The 19,978-nt window shown below is 37.0% G+C and overlaps 5 protein-coding genes across 9 annotated transcripts; 2 read left to right on the top strand and 3 right to left on the bottom strand.

Annotated features, from left to right (window-relative positions):
* Positions 3,267–7,972, top strand: LOC105174966 (nudix hydrolase 10-like). The gene is made up of 9 exons (XM_011097238.2): positions 3,267–3,683; positions 3,843–4,016; positions 5,115–5,180; positions 5,581–5,718; positions 6,346–6,423; positions 6,502–6,552; positions 6,649–6,683; positions 7,233–7,341; positions 7,435–7,972. The coding sequence occupies exons 2-9, from the start codon at positions 3,858–3,860 to the stop codon at positions 7,621–7,623; spliced, it is 825 nt and encodes a 274-aa protein (XP_011095540.1). The 5' UTR covers positions 3,267–3,683; positions 3,843–3,857; the 3' UTR covers positions 7,624–7,972.
* On the bottom strand, positions 8,768–10,995 carry LOC105174965 (fasciclin-like arabinogalactan protein 1). Of its 3 annotated transcripts, none has more exons than XM_020698243.1 (2): positions 9,299–10,995; positions 8,768–9,127 (listed from the first exon to the last, which is right to left on the bottom strand). In XM_020698243.1, exons 1-2 carry the CDS (start codon positions 10,456–10,458, stop codon positions 9,040–9,042), a joined length of 1,248 nt encoding a protein of 415 aa, XP_020553902.1. In that variant the 5' UTR covers positions 10,459–10,995; the 3' UTR covers positions 8,768–9,039. The 3 variants fall into 3 exon arrangements, with proteins under 3 accessions (XP_020553902.1, XP_020553904.1, XP_020553903.1); XM_020698245.1 differs by having other exon boundaries at positions 8,768–9,061; positions 9,233–10,992; XM_020698244.1 differs by having other exon boundaries at positions 8,768–9,053; positions 9,225–10,991.
* On the bottom strand, positions 13,370–14,305 carry LOC105174964 (protein TIC 20-v, chloroplastic). The gene has a single exon (XM_011097236.2). The coding sequence runs from the start codon at positions 14,198–14,200 to the stop codon at positions 13,541–13,543; it is 660 nt and encodes a 219-aa protein (XP_011095538.1). The 5' UTR covers positions 14,201–14,305; the 3' UTR covers positions 13,370–13,540.
* LOC105174963 lies at positions 14,961–16,992 on the bottom strand. 3 transcript variants are annotated; one of them, XM_020698242.1, is made up of 6 exons: positions 16,841–16,992; positions 16,723–16,770; positions 16,542–16,599; positions 16,320–16,457; positions 15,625–15,748; positions 14,961–15,479 (listed from the first exon to the last, which is right to left on the bottom strand). In XM_020698242.1, exons 1-6 carry the CDS (start codon positions 16,930–16,932, stop codon positions 15,457–15,459), a joined length of 483 nt encoding a protein of 160 aa, XP_020553901.1. In that variant the 5' UTR covers positions 16,933–16,992; the 3' UTR covers positions 14,961–15,456. The 3 variants fall into 3 exon arrangements, with proteins under 3 accessions (XP_020553901.1, XP_011095536.1, XP_020553900.1); XM_011097234.2 differs by having other exon boundaries at positions 15,581–15,748; positions 16,841–16,990; XM_020698241.1 differs by lacking the exon at positions 16,542–16,599 and having other exon boundaries at positions 15,581–15,748; positions 16,320–16,444; positions 16,727–16,770; positions 16,841–16,991.
* On the top strand, positions 18,220–19,951 carry LOC105175160 (uncharacterized PE-PGRS family protein PE_PGRS54). The gene is made up of 2 exons (XM_020698399.1): positions 18,220–19,719; positions 19,817–19,951. Exons 1-2 carry the CDS (start codon positions 18,220–18,222, stop codon positions 19,949–19,951), a joined length of 1,635 nt encoding a protein of 544 aa, XP_020554058.1.

Genomic DNA, 19,978 nt, shown 5'->3' with positions numbered 1-19,978 from the left:
ATGTATATTCTAATTTTACGTGCAACCAAACGGAGCCTTCGAAAATCACTGTCCATGTTGTTCTAGTTGTAATCTTGTTAATATAACTGCCTGATTTAAAATAAATTAAATTGAACAATTAATCCGTGGTACGCTGGTTGGTGCGTCTTTAAAAAATATATATAAAATATTTAAATGGTTATAATGCTTGAAATTTTTTAATATATAATTAAGGTTAATTAATAATTATCAACTTTGATTTTTACGAGTGTTGCTAATATATATTTGGCATGACTAAAAATCATGGCAAAAATATTTATTACGATTCATAAACATGACAGGAATATTTTTTTTAGTGGATAATCTAAATTTTTATATTAATTTTATTTAATCTTAATTATTTATCTTGATTTTATTTCATAATTAATAAAATTGTAGCCAATATTTAATTTTTTTTTTCTAATGTAAGATGCTATAAGTGTATTTTTATATTAATATTGTTAAAATATTTTTTTTGTTTGTTTAAGTTCGAAAACATATTAATTATTAGGGATAATTACATCAATTAATATAATTTTTCGAATCATATAAAAATTGTGTATAATTACACTGAGTATCAAATAAGGATAGTGTAATTATCCTAACTATTATTCTTTATCCCATGTTTTTGTGATGAAAGAAATGTGTTCCTTTTCTTTCCAATGTGAACTTTAATTCTTAATTTGATGACAATTGACTAACTAATCTCTATGGATTCCTCACTTCTTGAACCCAATGTCTCTTGAAAATAAACTTACAAATTTTCTTATTTTGCATTATTTTAAATATTTAATTATTGTATGATTTTCACTAATAATCTTATTTTATTATCAGTTTATTATAGTATTCGTTATATAATCGTTGGACTTTTAATATTCATTTTTATGATCCTTTTATGCGATTTATGATATTATTTTAATCATATTTATTCTCAACTTATAATATGTTTTAACAGGACCATTATTTCATATAACAATCATAGTTTTTTATTTATATAAAGGGGTAGTTGAAGTGATTTGTATTGACAATATTTTTATACTCCAACAAGTATTTTAGTATATTGGCAAAATGACTGTGGATTGGTTCATAGTCTTCTCGTGAGTGCTTTTTGATGTATCAAATGAAACACTGCATTTATTTAATAAAATATTGCTTTTATCATATTTAGTTAAATTTTATCGTGTAATTTATTATTTTTTAATAAATTATACCCTGATTATATAATAAGTACGGTACATTTATCACTCAATTCATAAGAATTTTTGTGAGTATTATTTAGAACAAGTCTTCATATATGTAATAATAATGATAAGACTTATAATATTATTACTCGTTTAAATTTCCAACCACACGGAAACATTAACTAAATTCAGTATTTCGATGTTTCTAAAAATCATTCACCTTAAATATTAATAAAAATAAATCAATCATACAAACACGTTTTATCATCCTCGCATTTAAGTCGCTTCTCTCTTTTTACAACTTTCTAATTCCTTCAAAGATTAACTGTCTGATTAATTGGTTAAGTTATTGATGAATTATTAATTAAGATATTCTCTATGAGCTTGAAATATAAGGTAAATTCTTAATGCTAGTAATTGAAGTGCACTCAACGTGTGCGTATAATTTAAATTTTTTATTAAATTTAATTAAAATAAATAAGACAAGTTAAATAATTAGTCATGCCGATAAATATAAATTAAAAATAATTACAACTACAATTTATGATCTATAACACGAACCTTTCATGAATAGAGATAGTTTGTGTGATGATATTGACGTTTTTAAAAATAAAGATAGTTTGTGTAAATAAGTCGTATTTTCACTTGTCAATATGTAATAAAATCATGTGTGTATATATATAATATAAGAACAATATTATTTAAGTATTTAATTATAGGAGGTAAGTATTATATTTTTTTAATGAATGGAATAAATATTATATAAAAAACAATTTAAGGGCAACCTGTATTTCACCCTAATTTATTTATTGCAACTATCAATTGGGCATTAAATGGAGATACACATAAACGCAATTACACCGGTATTTAAATCCTCATCAATAATTATTAAATAAAGTACTCATAATAGTACACGACTTAAATAGTCGCATTATTGAAGAGTAAAAAGAAAAGCTTATAAAAGTAGTCAGTTCGTATAAACAAAAGGCTTATTTAGCAAAAATAAGGGAAAAACTTTCATCAAAATTGAAAAGAATTTAAAATACCATCCTCCACTGATATTTTCGTTAATTCTAATTAATTTTATAATAAAAACGCATGTACATATGTACCCATTATATTAAGCAACTAGCGGATTAATATTAGTTTGATTGACAAAATTAAGATCATTTCGTATCACAAATTATGCATATGTCCATATGTTTATAACAAAAAAGAAAACAAAGATTTCTAAAGAAAATAATGAGATTATTCTAATTTAATAATAAAAATAATAATAAATAATTACACCGTACTCTATTAATATTTGATGTAATTATACAATACTTTTTGTAATTTATAAAATTATAAATTGATATTTGCTTCTGTCTAACAGGGGCTCCTTTTTCCTTTATTTGCCAGTCGGGACAGTTCCACTTTGTCCTTGCTTAACACATCAATTCATTCAAATAAAAAATACCAAAGTCAAACCTTATATATTTATTTTTTCTATAATTGAGGATGAACTATTTAATTTTTTATCTTTTATTTTCTCTTTAAATAATACGTTTATCTCTAATAAAGATAATTCATTTTATTATTTTTTAAAATTACTCATTATGTCTTTCTTTTTTTTTATTTAATTAATAAAAATTCATGCGCATTGAACGTGCTTTTAACCACTATAGTTATTGACAATCTTTTATAAATACTTATTTTAATTATATTTAGTTAAAATAAAAAAAATAACGTTTGAAATTAAATAATTAATTATTCGTAGGATTTGATTAACTGATGACGTGGATTTGAGTGCCACGTCATCAGCTGGCTGAGTGCGCTAAATCCTTATCCTTCTTGCCTACAGGCTGTCCTAATTCCGGATATTATGGTAGTGGGTATTTTAAGGTCGCCGGTGGGGGGCCTCATGGCAACGTGAAGTGGGTCGGACCCATGGCCCATATGAGAAGTGAGGGCTCCGTTGCCGACACGTAAATGAATCTGGGTATGGTACGCAATATTGGGCCCATACAGGCGCAATCCAACTACCACTTAGTCGTTACGCTCTCATGACCTCGCAACTTGCTCCTTCCGCCCAATCATATCATGTGTATAAACCCCAAACACTTTCGGATCAGCCTCCCCACTCTCAGTCATATCATGTGTATAAACCCCAAACACTTTCGGATCAACCTCCCCACTATCAGTCGCATAAGCATGCTTCTCTGAATTGTATGGGTTTTGATGAACATCTCGACTGTTTGGTGTATTTTCTGTTCAGTTTGATCCGGTTTGACGTTGTTTAGTTCAGGGTTAGGATAATGGAATTTGTGAACTCTGTGTTTTTTTACTCTGCGCATGAATTTGCTGAAGCTGTTGCTGAACTGAGAATTCGGTTTTGGTGAATTCGGAGGCTGTATGTTTGTCTGAGTAAGCCATTGTGTTCGCGAGTAAGCTTGCTACTATGTGCTACGCGCTATAATCAGCTCAACTTGAGGATAGTTTGGTGTAAGTTGACAGAGACTGGATAAGTAAGATTGTTTTTTATGTGAAATTTTCGGTTGATGAGTAAAATTTCAAGAGAATTTATTGTAAAAAACAATTTAAGTTTCACTTTAATTTCTTTTAGTTTCTGTGGCCTGAACTAAGGTTGCTTTTTATATTAAGGCTGTTTGCAGATTAATGGATAAAGCAACTTCTGAAAATGGAGTAGAGGAGGTTCAGCTGCTTCCTTTTTATCCTGATGAGCATGAAGGTATCATCGTGGAAATGAAGGAGGCTATGGATCCGGATGATTTTAGTGTGATTCTCAGATATTCACTTTCACAGTGGAAGTTGCAGGTATTTATGGCATTCACTTCACTCTCTGCCTCTTTTTCCTTTTGTGTGTGCGTGTGTGTGTCATCGGTAATTTGGTATGCGCATACCTTGAGCGCCTGCAGTTACTCTTGGTATTATCCTGCATCTGCTAATGGATAACTGGGCTAACATACAACAGAGACACCAATTTGTCCCTTCTGCTTTCCCTGGTTTAATGAATAACTGTCAGGATTCCCAAACTTAAGCTGATGGATCTGGATCAGATTTTGATTGAAGTAAGAAGTAGCGAGCTCAAACTTAACTGATACTTATTCTCCATCCCCATCTTATATTTCGAGATTGTTACCGGTGCTCATTTTTGTTATTAAATATAATTATGTACGAGAAATATGTTTTGGTGCTGTGAGAACTTCAGAAAACTGAAGGTGCCAGGCTGCAGTTAATACATGAATAACTTTTACTATTTGCTTTAAGCTTATGTAGTACTATTGTATTGCAGACTTTTGAAATTAACTAAAATCAACTACCTTTGAGTCCGTTTAGTCTAATTTTCTTCTGATCTATTCTGAGAGGGCTTGCCCTTCTTTGAGCTCTTGACTGAGGATAAGCCAAGCCTCTGGAGGAAAGTTCTGTTGGCATGAGCATCTCACCTTAGCATACACAAAGAAATCCTAACTGAGGCATTCTGCTAACCAACATGGCTAAGGTTGAGCTGTAGTTGTCGGAGTTCTCCTTATATTTTGTGGAGTGTAAGAATAACTAACCCAAATTTAGGTTTTCCTTCCCCATCTTTTTACCTAATGTTGACCTAGTATTATAGCATAATGCTTGCATCCTTCTCTGCCTCTCCATGACCCTAAGACAATTATACAACCTTCAGAGCAGCAAATTTCAGCCTCTCAATGTAGTAAGTTCTGTTTAACTAGCATTTTAACCCTACTGCCTACATAATACTGTTTAATTGCACTAAATTGTAGAGTCATTTTATGCAACATTCAATTTTTAGTCCACACGGACTCTGGATGATCAGCATCCTTGACATTATTGTACAACTTTAAATAAAGACCACAATCAGTGATCTGCGGTTAACACTTTTTTCTTTTTGAAAATTTATTGCAGGAAAAGAAGGGAGTATGGATCAAGCTACCAATTCAACTTGTGAATCTTGTTGAAATTGCTGTGAAGGTCATTTTTTCACCTTTCCAATATGTATATGTTTAAGAATCCATAATCAGTTTTATTACAATTTCTATAGCCCCAATTTGTCATTCTAGGGGCCAGAGCATGCCAAATGGGCTGTGTACCTTACTCTGGTTTACGTATGGTCGTTTTTTGGGACTAAGGCTCTCCAAAGTATCCTTTTGCTGGAAATTAAAGGCATCCTCCTGTGAGCCAGTAGCCATGAAAATGATATGATTCTCATTTGGTGAACTTTGATGAGATTATTCTGCTTCTTTCCCATTTAATTTAGCTTAGAGACAAGCATAAAGGTTCTTGAGCCATTTTAGAATTGTATCTAAGTTCAAGTGAATCATAGTATTTTCTGTTGAATTTAGCCTATGAACACAGATTGTATATGTTGCAGGAAGGATTTATGTATCATCATGCTGAACCTCACTATTTGATGCTTGTATACTGGATTCCTGAAACTCTTAGTACCATCCCAGCTAATGCAACGCACCGGCTCCGCATTGGTGCTATTATTATGGATGATAAGAGAGAGGTACTTTTATTAAGTAAATTTGTCTGTGAGTTTTACACCCTAGAATAAGATGAATACCTTGTTACAGAAAAGTGGATTACTTGAAAACGATGAGGCAAAAGGATCCTTTTGAAAAGCAGGTCCCAACAATGCGATATAAACAAATTCAACAGGAATTTAATAAATCCTAAGCTGACAGTTGTGACTGTTTAATGGAAACATTAAGCAGATGTGCAGCAAAAATGGTTAGTTGGAGTCAAATTTGAACTGGTGTTCTTGTGACTAGTCCTGTAACAAAGAGTGTATTATTGCATCCTTCGTGATGCCTTTCATGATGGGTTTTCCTTGAGAGCATGACTTTTCATTATTCCCAATGTTTGTCCCTACAAGTATTATTATCCCTGGTGTATTTTGTTGGCCATGTTCATTTGCATTTCGTCTCTGTTTGTAGACTTTCATAATGAAGTAGTTCCCTTAAAATTCTTTTACTTCTGGGTAAAGCACAAGCTTATTATTGAGTTAATTTGATGTTCATCTTGTAATTCGACAATTAATAATTCTGTGTGCAAATTATGCTAATGAGTGTCGATATTTATGGACTTTTGAGTTCGTCTTCTTCTTTTAACTCTTACAATTTCTCTGGCATAGTTGCTTGTTGTTCAAGAGAAGTTTGGCAAGCTTCAAGGAACAGGTATTTGGAAGATCCCTACGGGAATTCTTGAAGAGGTTTGCAGTTTAACTAAAGTTTCAGTGTACGGATCATGTCCAATATCTTTTACCAATACATTGCTTTGTAATTTCCAGGGCGAAGATATTTTTTCAGGTGCAAGAAGAGAAGTAAAAGAAGAAACAGGAGTAAGTAATTGCTAATATGGTGAATAAATTGATACGCATAGAATCTCATTCTGCTGTTGGTCACTGTTTTGAGGAAGATGGTATTTGTTATTGCAGATTGATACAGAATTCATGAATGTACTGGCATTCAGGTAAGTTTTGCAAAATAAGACTTACAGTTCTCTTTTGAGCTAAATATTGTTTTCCAACAAATGCGACTGAAAATCATATTATTTAAATTGACTGTTTATGCAGACAAGAGAAACAAATGCTGTTTAGTTAATTAATTTAATGCAGATATTTGGTCAGTGTTTACCTTCTACTGTATACTGAAGTCTATGCTACAGTAATTTAATTCTAAATAAAATTAATCCAAGTTCAAGTTTTATCAGTAAGTATATCATCTCAAATTTGGAGATACCTCTGTATCTATCTTCATGGAATGCAGTAAATTATTTTTGTCAAAGATCAAACTAAATTTTGTGCTCTAGGATTTTCTTGGATTATTTGTGTCCGATCTTGGTTTCTGTAGTACCCCTGAAAAAGAAACAAAAGGAGAAGGTGCTTTACCTGGTTCTTAGGCTGGATGTGAGCGTTGTAATTGTAACAGCTTGATCATGTTAGTTTAATAAATTTGGAAATGAGATTATTTGTGGCGTAAAGCTTTTGATGTTCTTTCGTATGCCTATTTTCACTTACAGGCAATATCACAAGTCTTTTTTCCAGAAGTCAACCTTACTTTTCCTATGCATGTTAAGGCCTCTATCCTTTGACATCCAAAGACAAGACTCAGAAATTGAGGCAGCCCAGGTAGCCAAAGAGTAATTAGTGGTGTTATTAACCTTTGCCTGTCAAATATCTAATGGAGATCACTGACAAATCTCAGCATCTAATTGCATGCAGTGGATGCCAATTACTGAATATGCAGCACAACCTTTTCCCCCAGAATACTCCATTTTCAAGCATGCTGCGGATATCTGCCTAGCAAAGGTTGACAAGGGTTACGCTGGATTCAGTCCACTGCCAATAGCATCATCCTTCAGTGATCAGATCAGCCACCTTTACGTTAACAAGGAGGATCTGAACCTGTGACAATCTCCAAATTTGTCTGTGGAGATGGGCAGTGTAAAGGAAATTTTTTTGTAATGGTACATATTGGAATTGATTTTTCATTTCAAATCCCATTACATATACTGTCCTATTTAATATATAAACGCCATATGTATAAAGTAATATTATTTTTATACATGTGACGTATATATATTAAATGGAATAAGAGCTGTAATGTGATTTGAAATTGAAAAATGTCAACCTAACTTAAATAAATTGTAACAATTTGTTTGTATGGGTTGTTGAATCATAAATATGGAAGTGATTCGAGTTTGGTTTGCTTTTAGCTCTCATCACTTATCGAAATTGAGCTACCGGCGTTCAAATTGTATTATGAATGCTCGAGTGCCTTTCTAGGGGATTATTATTATTATTATTTTTCTTCTTTTTGAATTATGAGGGTTGGGCCACATTTTTCATGAACTAGCCGTTAGAAGCAACATTATTTGCCTATGAAAAAGGCCTTGGCAATCGCAAATACAAAAACTAGCAAAAATGACACCAAATTTCCCCTTCAATCACATCAAGATCATCATGCCTCCACCAAGTTCAAAACAATCGCATCAATGAAGTAATGCTCAAATTCAAAAACAACCCCACAAACTTTATTTTCAATTTTCACATTGTTTTGAGAGCCAAATGAAGATATACTATAGTGGCATGTTGAAAGAAATATAAACATGCAGCAACCAACCAAACCACAGGTGAAGCACCGGCATATCACGATTTGAAGTTAGATGCAAAAGTGGCATCATTCACCATCTTCCCATCCACTCATCGTTTACTTGCTAAATTGTTTTCTGTTTCGCAATTTCACTACCAACATAAAAAAATAAATATACACATGGTGCAGCATGTGTAGTCGTCAGTGTTTGATGCGCGCATTGGGCGGCGTCCCTGTAATGTCTCATTTAGCATCATACACACCGCTACTCACTATGTCCCACTACTAGAAATTTTAATTTAGATTGAGTCCCAATTACATACCAGTGTGTAATATAATTAATGAAAAATGACATATTATGTATAAATATTTGTAATTAATTTGATGATTCCATCAAATTTGAATTGAATAAAAACCTTTTTACTATGACACCCACCAAATAATTCATTCCACAAAAAAGGAATGAAACAAAGGTGGGTGTCCTTTCCTCGCTGTCTAATACAGAGATACAAATCTATAAACTCGGCCGAGGCCTTTTATTTAATTAAATCAAGATTAAAAAAGAAAAAAACAAGAGTCTGCTACCGCTACCACTCTAATACAATTTATTTAACAAATCAAACAAATACCCAAACGGGACTTAATTCATTTCACAATAAAATGAAAGTGGAAATGAAAAATAAATCGAAAATGGAAACAAACCCCTCAAAAATTGAAATTACAATATACTCAACTTACAGCTGTAGAAATGCGAACCAGAGACTCAAAATTACGCCCACAAACCTTCCACCCTCAAACCTAACTGCGCCGTTACTATCCGTGGTCTGATCCGCCACATCTCCGTCGGGAGCGTCCGCTGGAGAGTCCGACGGAGCAGCCGGTGCAGGCGGCGACTTGGGCTTCTTCTTTTGCTGTAGAAATGCGAACCAGAGACTCAAAATTACGCCCACAAACCTTCCACCCTCAAACCTAACTGCGCCGTTACTATCCGTGGTCTGATCCGCCACATCTCCGTCGGGAGCGTCCGCTGGAGAGTCCGACGGAGCAGCCGGTGCAGGCGGCGACTTGTGCTTCTTCTTTGATGGCTTCGGCGACTCTGCGTCTGCTTCGGGAGCCGGAGCTGGAGCTGGAGTAGGAGAGAGGGCTGCCTTGAACAACTCTTTCGGCATTAGAACCTTGTTCAGTTCGTAGATAGCCAATGGCTGTTCATCGACCAAGGTATTCATGATTTTTGCGGTCACAATTTTCGTTATGATTGTCACATCGGTGCCGTCATTCTGTACCGTGAAGTCGAACTTACTGGCGCCGTCGGTGGCTAAAGTGTTCGTCAGGCCGTTGCTCGATTTTAGTCCTGCTAACGATTGGTAAACCGGAATTCCGTGGTACTCCAGTAAAGACTGTTTGCCTGCTGCAGTTAGGTTCTTGTATTTGGGCATGAAGCTCTTCATAGCGTCGTCTCCGGGGCAGAAAATAGTTAATCCGCTCTCGACGTTGTCCTCGAATGTCTGTTCGGCTGGATTAGCCAACAGCGTCTCGGCGAACACTTTGCAGCCGTGAGCCGACATGAGTGCAGTGATGTTCGTCTGGCTCGGTCCTGGCGCCGGGGCCTCGGCTTCAGGAGAAGGCAAGATCGAGGAGATCTGGATGACGGAGATGTTGTAGGGGATAGCTTCGACGGGCTTGACGAAAGTGGCAGAAACAACGCCGCCATTGTCCTGGGGGGCAAAACCGACCTTCCCGCCCTTCAGATCAGTGATATTGACAAAGCCAGCGGAGCCGGGGGCTGAGCCGGTGGCCTGGAACATGGTGGCGGCAAGGGCGGTGCCGTCCGTGATCTGGTGTAGCTTTTTGGAGTCGAAGTAGTCGAGGAGCACGTGAAGCGAGAGAACATTCTTGATGGCGCCTATGTTGAGGTGCTTGGAGAGCAGATCCGACATTCGGGCATTGTCCACCGCACAAACGGTGATTGTTTCTCGTCGGTTGATCTCAGGAGCCAGCTGGGTGAGAGTCAAATAGTGGTTAAAGGTGGAGAAGTCGGGGTACTTGTCGAGAATGCGGGTAATGTTGTGGGCATAGGTGGTAGATGGAAGTATGAGAAGGGAAAGCGATAAGAGCACCGCAGCTGCGGCGGCGACCAGGCGGAGCTGCAGCATGATGCTAAACTCAAGAAAGCGGGGATAGAGCGAAGTGGATGTATAGATAGGGTTATTCCAACGGAGTTGGGGGTGTGGGCAGATGTAATAAGAGGAAGGAGAGAGAGAGAGAGAGAGAGTGGTGGGGAGTTTATAGAAAAAGAGTTGGAAGTTGGAGTAAACTACAGCTAATGCCACCGAATAGAGTCATGAGCAATGATGGTGAGGAGTTTGTAGGTTTCTGTGGTAATAATAATAATCTTTACATTACATGAACATATATATAATTAAATGGTTGGAATTGAATTGAATGCGGCAACAGCAACAGCATGATTAGGGAATATATATGATATGATAATAGTGGTTGTTCAATAATTTGATTGATTTTAGCAAATGTGTGGGGATAAAGCTCACCGACAAGGACAACCTGATTGGAAACACATAAATAACACCGTGTTCACTGATCCTTCTCCTTCTCAAACTTAGAGTGTGTTTGTGTGGTACAAGGAATGAGTGAGTTGTAATTGAGTTTAGGAGAAAAGATGGATGGTTAGGTTACTTGAATCAAAAGAAAAGAGAAATGTTCCAAGGAACAGGCACAGGCACAGGCATCTCTTCTTTTGTTGCAGAAGGAGGGGCGTGAGGGTGGGTAGTTTTGGCAGTATGTTTGGGACCAATTTCCCCTGATGATGAAATAACAGCTGCAATTCTGTCGCCGCTCCTTAACCTAAAGTGTGTGTGCCAGCTGGAATCTTGCAATACCATGTCGCAAGCATTTGTATTCCATTGTCTCCACCGACAAACCCTCCTATCCCAAATTTCCACCACATTCTCCAAACTTCTAATGCCTACTTCACCTTTATACAATTCTATCAAATTTGAAATTATATGGTCTGCATTTGGGCCGAGATTGCGTTGCATTTGATTTAATGGCAAAGATGTATATGTAGTTGCTCAAACATCAGTGAAACCCGCTTCACTTACATAGGACCAAACTCATACGTAGGCCCACAATCAATATTCAAATTCAATTACATTTTATTTATTTCAATTATTAGTCGAGCTTAACTGGTGTAATTTTCTTATATACAGATGTATTTTTTTTTTTAAACTATCATGTTATTTTTTAATTAATTTATCATAAATCTAATTTGGAGCTGTCACCAAAAAAATAAAAATGAAAATGAAAATTCTATCAAAACATCAATAAGTAAAAACAATGTTAGACGATTCGAGTATATTGAGCGGAACCCGAATATTGTAGCTAGCTTAATTGTAGAGGATGTTAGACATCGTATACTTAGCATTACATTAGCTAACTCAGATAATACACATGCACTTTATAGATTGTGACGTATTCCTTGGCCTGTCGAGGGAAACACTATTTGATTCATGATTGTTGTACTATATCTTTTTCTATTTATGAAAATTAAATTTACCGAAAAAAAATGCACAAAATTGAAGAATTTTTAGATGTCCAATAAATCTGGTTGATTGTTCAGTAGACGTTTAAAAATTCGATAAAATTAAAATGACAAATAAATATGCAATTTGGGGTAGGGGTGGCAATGAGTCAAGCTCGAGCTTGATACAGTATTTTCGAGACGAGCTAGCTCGCGAGCTGGTGAACAATTAAAACTGAGCTCAAGCTCAAAATCAAGCCGGCTCGACTCACCTGCCACCCCTAATTTGGGGTATTGAATTTTGCCCATACTAATACCTACACCCATGGGTATTATACATAAAATAATTATTTTAATGGGTCTAGATTTGAATCTAATATAAAAATATTTAGAGGTGGGTTAATAGTTATTATGATGGAACTGGTATTTAGAGTTATTGCTTTGGGGGAAAAAAAATGAACCCACTCACCCACAAATTGAATTTCCATCCATGATCCTGATCGTAAGCACAAATCATCCAAGTTCAACCCAAATTTTTACTCGATTCTGACTTAGGGTTGATTTTGGATGATTCTTGCTTAAGGTTTGGTTTCATAGATGGAAGATCGATTTGGGGGAGAATGTGGTATTTTTTACCCCAACATTAACTCCATTTCACCCCTTAACCTAATCCTAGCTTCAACACCGCGTGACTCACTTCACATTTGGGCGCCAGAACAACAAGCTTGACGGCAACACGCACATCAAATAGCCATTCCTTTAAAAACTTAACTGAGATATCTATCGTGCAAACGGTCCATTTATATGATATCATTTTTGGCTAACTAAAAAGTATGGTACTAATCAAGCAACTTCTTACCACCCAACACTCCAGACAGCCATCTGCTCATCACATGGCTTCTCCGTTAAGAAGTTAACAGCAGTATGTACTGTACAACTGTGGCCTCTTTATATGGTACCAAACTTGGTCAACGAAAAAGCATGGTACCAAGTTTTGCAAGACCCTCTATAATGTGGTATTAGAAAATACAAATCCTTCCGAGTTTAAATACTTCAGTAAGTGAGACTGCTGCCTAATTGAAAGGGGATAACAATAACTTATTTTGGAACAAAAACTATGAGATTCATGTTTGTGAAGAATCAGCACAGTAAGGCTCTACACACAAGGCATAGGAGACTTCTCAGCACAGACTGCACAGTGATGCAGGCATAAACAGATAGAAGCATTTCACTAAATCAAGAATCTCACCTTTTTGTCAGCCAATTCATTAGACTTCCAGCACAATTACCAGCAAATTCAGCTAATCCCAGTCTATTAAGTTCGCATTGCACAAGTTCAAGAGCCACCAAATATGAAGCATTGTCAAGAAACTCGACAACGCCCCAAAAAACTTTGATGTACTCCAACAGCTTACTTAGCACGAATGATATTCATCTACCAGCTAAGTCAACAATCTTAGGTCAGATTAGAGAAATCAAAGTTCGATAATGAACCCTTTTCAGTAATTCCTCCGTTCAGAAAGCAGAAGTGAGCATTCATTCACCACTACTCCAGACTTCATATCAGGACAAGACACAACTATGGAATTAACAGCTTATCAGTGAAAATTTCCTTATCATAACAAACTCAGCATTCTAATATGTCCAGATGTATCAATCTAAATACATAAGAATCAGCAAGTAGCAGACAATTATAATATCTACAGCACTTGCCTATCAGCAGCATCAGCAACAAGAGGCAATCTTGGGAGCTGGCCCAGCAAACAAGAAGACGAGCCATAAATCAAGCAAACCAAGAGGAACAAAAACACAGTGCTATCCAAGCTCATCATCAAGTCCAACCCCACCCCATCTCTCGGGCTAAAACTCCTCTCCAACAGGTCAGGAAATATCAAAAGCACATCAAGAACAATAGCCTGCATAGTATTGAACCTTACATACCTACTGAAGTTGGGGTTCCTCACAACAACGAAGTAGAGCGTCAAGAATACCAAGAACCCATTAAAGGGAAAGCTCTTGAAGACCCTAATAGCTGGAACCAATGGTTGGATGAAGGCCTGAAAGGGAGAAAACTGCGTGATGACATATTTTCCGTACTGAATGCCATCGAAGAAGGGGTAGAAGTAAGTGATGGCAGATATTAACCGGTCCGGCGCATCGGCGGAGTTGCTGTCCTTGGATTGGGCGATGATGAGGGACCTCCTGATAGTTCTTGGATTTCTTAGTGGGGGAGTTGGGAAGTGAGGAATTGATGCTGGAGATGAAGAATAACTGAGTTTTGGGTTTAGAGAAGAGAAAGAGAAAAGGGATTGCTTGTTTTGTAGAGTTGAAGGGAAGGAGAAAAGAGAGTTGATGGCCATCCCTTGAGAGAGTGATGAGGATGGCCGAGAAAGTGGTGTTGAACTCGAATTGGGGGTAGGGAAGAAGAGTGTTGTAGATTGCAGTATCACAGAATTTTCAGATGCGAGGTTTTTTATTATAATATTATAAAAAAAAAATAATAATTTGCAACTATAACCCAAAATGGGTAAAATTGTAAAAATAGTGCTACTAACGACCCTCCATTTTTTTTAATTTTTTTTTAATATTGTGCCAAATTTATAGTAGCGCTAAGACTTGGGGACACCTTTTTTTTTTTAATATAATTTTGTTGATCTATATTTATGTTATACTTAATAATAATAACAATAATATACACTAAATTAATTAATAGTTATTATTTTAATTTTAACTATCCCTAAAATTTGATAGAAATTAATATATAGATTATTTGACTGGAACAGAAGCGAGTGGATACGTTGTCTTCCTTGTATATGTACCATTTTTCAGTTTCTGCGTATTAGAACTTATGTTTCAAAACATTTCTATTCCTGAAAATTGATAAGAAGTTACATTGTGGGAATGTGGATTTAATCATAAGTATCTTAGCATATGTACCGAACTGTCCAAATATCAAATTAACACATGGATACGAGATATAGGTAGGTCTCTTCAATCTCATATTGACAAGGAGTTCAGGGGTGATGAAAATGGAGACGCCACAATTTGAGGAGGGGCGGAACAGCTAAATATGATGAACAAGGAAGAATGAAATACCGGTGCCAAATAACAGAGAATATCTTAAATATTCAGTTCATATCATCAGTGGTCAAACTCAAATGTTCTTAAGTACCCAGATGATAGACATGTAGTTAACCCTTTAATAGGGATGATTGCAGCAGTAAGATGAAACTAGTCAAATCCAAAACTACTAACAAAATAAAAATTACAATTAAATCAATCTCTATGTACATGTTCCTCACAGAAACAAAATGCTCAAAATCATATTACTGCATCCAGACATGCGGTGGTAGCTTACGTGTGTCCGTGTACCCAGAAAATATCCAAGGTTTCCTCAACCTTGAGCAATGGGACTCCATCAATATTCAACTGCCTGTACTTTATAGTCCTTTTATGCTTTTATGGTAACAAATTGAACGAATCACCTCATACTCTGACTCTGCACCAACTAAGAGAAAAGCATTAATATCTGGCCAGTAAAGCTTGAGGAAGCTCGAGTTCTCAAGTTTCTATGCTAACAATCTTGTCACCGGCACCAATGACCTCCTTAATTAGATCATTCACAGCATTTCCCTTGGCCTGCACCAGTGGTAAATCGAAAGGTAGTTGGAAAAAGCACAAGTGAAGAAAAATTTGGAAGCACTAAAATTAACTAACTCACATGCAATATGACTCCTCACCTTAATTCCAATTGCAATTGCTGTTTTCAGCTTAATTAGCTCACCTAATCTTAAAGAACCTTCCTTTTTATCTTTTATAAAGATGAGCGGCACATTCCTTGAAGCAGCCAGAGCTGGCAGATGTTTTGTCAGCCATCGAGGGTTGCAGTCAGATGCTAGCAATATTGCCTACAATTACACAAGGAGCATCTTATGGAAAAGAGACTTATTACCATCAATGTACTTGCAAAGTTACAAAGTGGTGATATTTAATGAGTGTTGAGAATAGAAATCATAACAATTGACTCTTGTAACATCATACTTTGAAGGCGGGTATAATGCATATATAACATTCCCTTAAAGCAATCAAGAAAAACAATGTGTCTCGAAAGTTTCTTAAATTTTCAAATAGTGGTTGATCGGCATTTATGAAGTACAAACAATTTTAATCCCCTCCTCTAGTAGTTGTAAAACAGAGAGCATCATGTCCCTAAACAATATAGAGAAACAAGCACTTCTAATAGCACAATGAATGATCATTTTACGATCTTCTCTCAAAGATTAGAGGATCTTTTGTTCAATATCAAGCCCAAAAGAACAACCAAATCGCACACAATGCATGCCTTATAACAAGCCAACTGAATAACAAAAAGAACCACGCAAAATTAGAGTACGCAAACTGCAAAAAGTCGTGAAACAACAAGTAGAAAACACACAACTCAAAGAAACAAAGCAGATGTCCACACAGCAAACTATCTACCTGAAGGCAGACATGGGCGACTTCGCTGTTATCGTGATTCGTCGGAATATGCTCCTCCGATGAGATTTTAGCCCCACAACTTGGTGGCATCCTCTCAAGCGCACGCGTGACCTCATTTACTCCGACTGCAAAGTGTTGCTGATAAATTCCAACATACATTTACAACTGCATCTCTCCGTCACAAAATAACACGAAACATCAAGCAAAAGCAAAAACTAGAACCTTAATCCAAAACTTAAGAGGCAAAGTTGCGTCTGAACCTCTTGCCGATTCAATCTCCCTACTCAAACGAACAATCAACAAATTTGAACAAATTCAGAAGCAACCCACACCCAGCTAATAAGCAATAACACTATCTGGTACAGGTTCATTTGAGAGAAGACAAAAATCCAGAGTATTGTACCTACGGATTGATTTGAGGAAACGAGTGAGGCTTTCTCCTTCAAAGCAGCTGCATAGGGATGGAATCAGCAACAATCGAATATATCAATTAGTCAGAGAAAGAAACCGCTTTTACATACAGTTGGGGTTGGTGAAGAACGGGCGTCGGATTATCAATGGTCTTCGAAAAGACTCCGGCGGCCGCGCCGGCGGTGCTCTTTCTGCTTCGCATGCTCCAGCCTCCAATAGGATTGCCTGCGTTGCTCTGAGTTTTTCTTGCATCGTCTTAAAAGCCTATCAAAGCCCACTAATTTAGGCCCAAAATATTGAATTGACCTTTTAAATTAAATTTTGAAACCTAAATTGTTTAGTTAAATTATTTTCCGAGTAAAAATTTTTGCAACATCAAATTTTCCTTCTGAAAAATCCCCAAAATTATTTTTTAAATCCCTACCTGAAATTGCCCTTCAACTTCTTATATTAACCTTTTTTCATTTATTGACTCAATTTAAATTCAATTATTTTAAAATGTTTGCATTTTAGTGTGTACGATTTTTTTTTAAATAATACTATATTAGTCTAATGATTCAAGTTAAAGTTGAGCGTATTAATATAAAGTGAGTTACTGTAATTTATTTATCTCATTATTAATCATATTAATGTATTAAATGAATTAAGACATTGTTTAATATATCAAGATAAATTATTATAATTTATTTACTATTATATTTTAAAATTGTTCAATCAAATAATAATTACAGATAAAAACGGGCCATGTTTGAGGAGTGATTTGTGTAAATAATTAAAAATAAACAGGCCTCATTTGTTAGTTTTGATATCTAGACTAATATATAAAAATGAATAACACTTTTCACTTATAAAACGATGGTTTATGACAGTATTACATCGATTCTTCAACACTAAATAATTTTTTTAATTGTGATTTTTGATACATTTAATTTATTTTAAAACGTGATGTGCTGATTTATAATATATTATGCTTAGTTATAATATATTTTTAAATATACAAATGATTTATTATATACATACGAAAATAGTGTGTTGACTAATAATAAAAATATATATGTTTTAATCTTAATTTTGGCGTCAATTTCCCTTAACTCGAAGTGGTAGTGTACCATACGCACCAGAGGGACACGTTAGCAGTCCGCAAGGTGCCTAAATATTACAGAAGGAATTGAAAAAGATAACTGAGCGCCCCCAATATACCTTCGATCCTTCATATATATATATATATATGTTTTTTTTTTTGGGAATTATTATTATTATTATTATATTTTATATATCGCAGTAAAGAATACTACAAGTTTCCAGATTAGGGTTTGAGCACTTGAGAATTGGAAGAAAGAGGACCTACTTCTGGTACGATCTTCGAAACTCTTTTTCTATTTTTTTCTTCAGTTATACCTATAATGCACCCAATTTTCGTCTAAGCACTCTGAATTGAAAAATTAAGGGCTCTGATTTTAACCCTAGGTCTTGAGTGTTGAGTCGAGTCATGGACCAGAATGAAGCTGGAGGTGGTGGGGGCTATGGGGGAGATCCGAGCGAGCAGTTCCACAGGAACGAGGCGATCTCCGCAGTGGCGGACGAGGGTTTCCTCGGCGAGGAGGACGATGACTATGAGGATCTCTACAACGACGTTAATGTTGGTGAGAACTTTCTGCAGTCGCTTCGTAGGAACGAGGATAACTTAGGGCAGAGGAATGAGGAAGTGCAGGAGAACAAGGCGAAGCTTAACCCGCCTCCTCCGCCGCCATCGCAGCAGCAGCCGGTGGTGGAGAGTGGGGGTGTGGCTTTTCAAGATGAGGGGGCTTCGTCCCGGGTTCCTGGTAGAGTAGAGGGGTATCAGAATGTGGGATTTAGAGGAAATAATAACGCAAATGATCTTGGAGTCGGTAGAGGGGCGGGAACACCAGGTAGTGGTGGTAATGGATTTAGGGTTGAGCTAGGGCAGTCATCAAACAAAGTGCCTGATTTGGAAGACCGGACAGTGAGCAATAGTGTGCCAAATAATCAACAAATGGTTCACCATCAGCAGCCACATGCTGCTAATATAGGAAATCTTGAGAATGCTAGGATTGCAGGCAATCTGAATGGGACTGGTGGGAATGTGTATGGAGGTGATGGTGTAGGTGGAGGAGCTGGTGGTGGAGGTGATGGTGCAGTTGGTGTTGGTGTTGGTGGTGGTGGTGGTGGTGGTGGCGGTGGGGGTGGAGGTGGCGGTGGTGGTGGAGGAGGAGGTGGAGGGACAATTCTTTTTGTCGGGGACCTGCATTGGTGGACAACAGATGCTGAGCTAGAGTTGGAATTATGCAAGTATGGGCCAGTGAAGGAGGTGAAGTTCTTTGATGAGAGAGCTAGTGGGAAGTCAAAAGGTTACTGTCAGGTTGAGTTTTACGATCCTGCAGCTGCCACTGCCTGCAAGGAAGGGATGAATGGACATATATTTAATGGACGACCCTGTGTAGTTGCATATGCTTCGCCCTATACTGTTAAGAGAATGGGTGAAGCTCAGGTCAACAGAAACCAACAGCAGATGGGCTCCACAGCTGTTAATCAACAAAGGAGAGGGCCTGGAGATTTGGCTGGTAAACCCAGTGGCGTTGGTGGCAATATAGCCGCTGGTGGGAATCATCAGGGTGCTGGTGATAATAATGGTAGAGGCTTTGGGAGGGGAAATTGGGGTAGAGGCAATTCTCAAGGAGGGATGGGAAACAGGGGGCCAGTTGGCCCCATGAGGAACAGAGCTGGTGGGATGGGGGTTCGTGGCATAACTGGTAATGGTAATGGTTTTGGACAGGGGATTGGTGCCGCCCCGCCTTTATTGCATCCTCAAGCAATGATGGGCCAAGGTTTTGATCCTGCTTTTGGAGGCCCAATGGGGAGAATGGGTGGTTATGGGGGATTTCCTGGTGCTCCTGCTGCCCCTTTCTCAGGAATTTTACCTTCATTTGGACCTGTTGGAAATGTTGGGTTGCCTGGTGTAGCCCCACATGTTAATCCAGCATTTTTTGGGCGAGGGATGCCTTTGAATGGCATGGGGATGATGCCCACTTCTGGAGTTGAGGGGCCTAATATGGGAATGTGGTCAGATCCTAATATGGGAGGATGGGCAGGTGATGAACATGGAGGGAGAGCAGGAGAGTCTAGTTATGGGGAAGAAGCTGCATCAGAGCATCAGTATGGGGAAGGGAGTCAAGAAAGAGGGCCATGGCCAAATGCCTTGAAGGAAAAAGACAGAGGATCTGAAAGGG

Source organism: Sesamum indicum, linkage group LG12, assembly GCF_000512975.1.
Source record: "Sesamum indicum cultivar Zhongzhi No. 13 linkage group LG12, S_indicum_v1.0, whole genome shotgun sequence".
NCBI classification, from domain to species: Eukaryota; Viridiplantae; Streptophyta; class Magnoliopsida; order Lamiales; family Pedaliaceae; genus Sesamum; species Sesamum indicum.
Note: the sequence above shows the minus strand (reverse complement) of the source record. Positions and strands in the feature narration are given on the sequence as shown.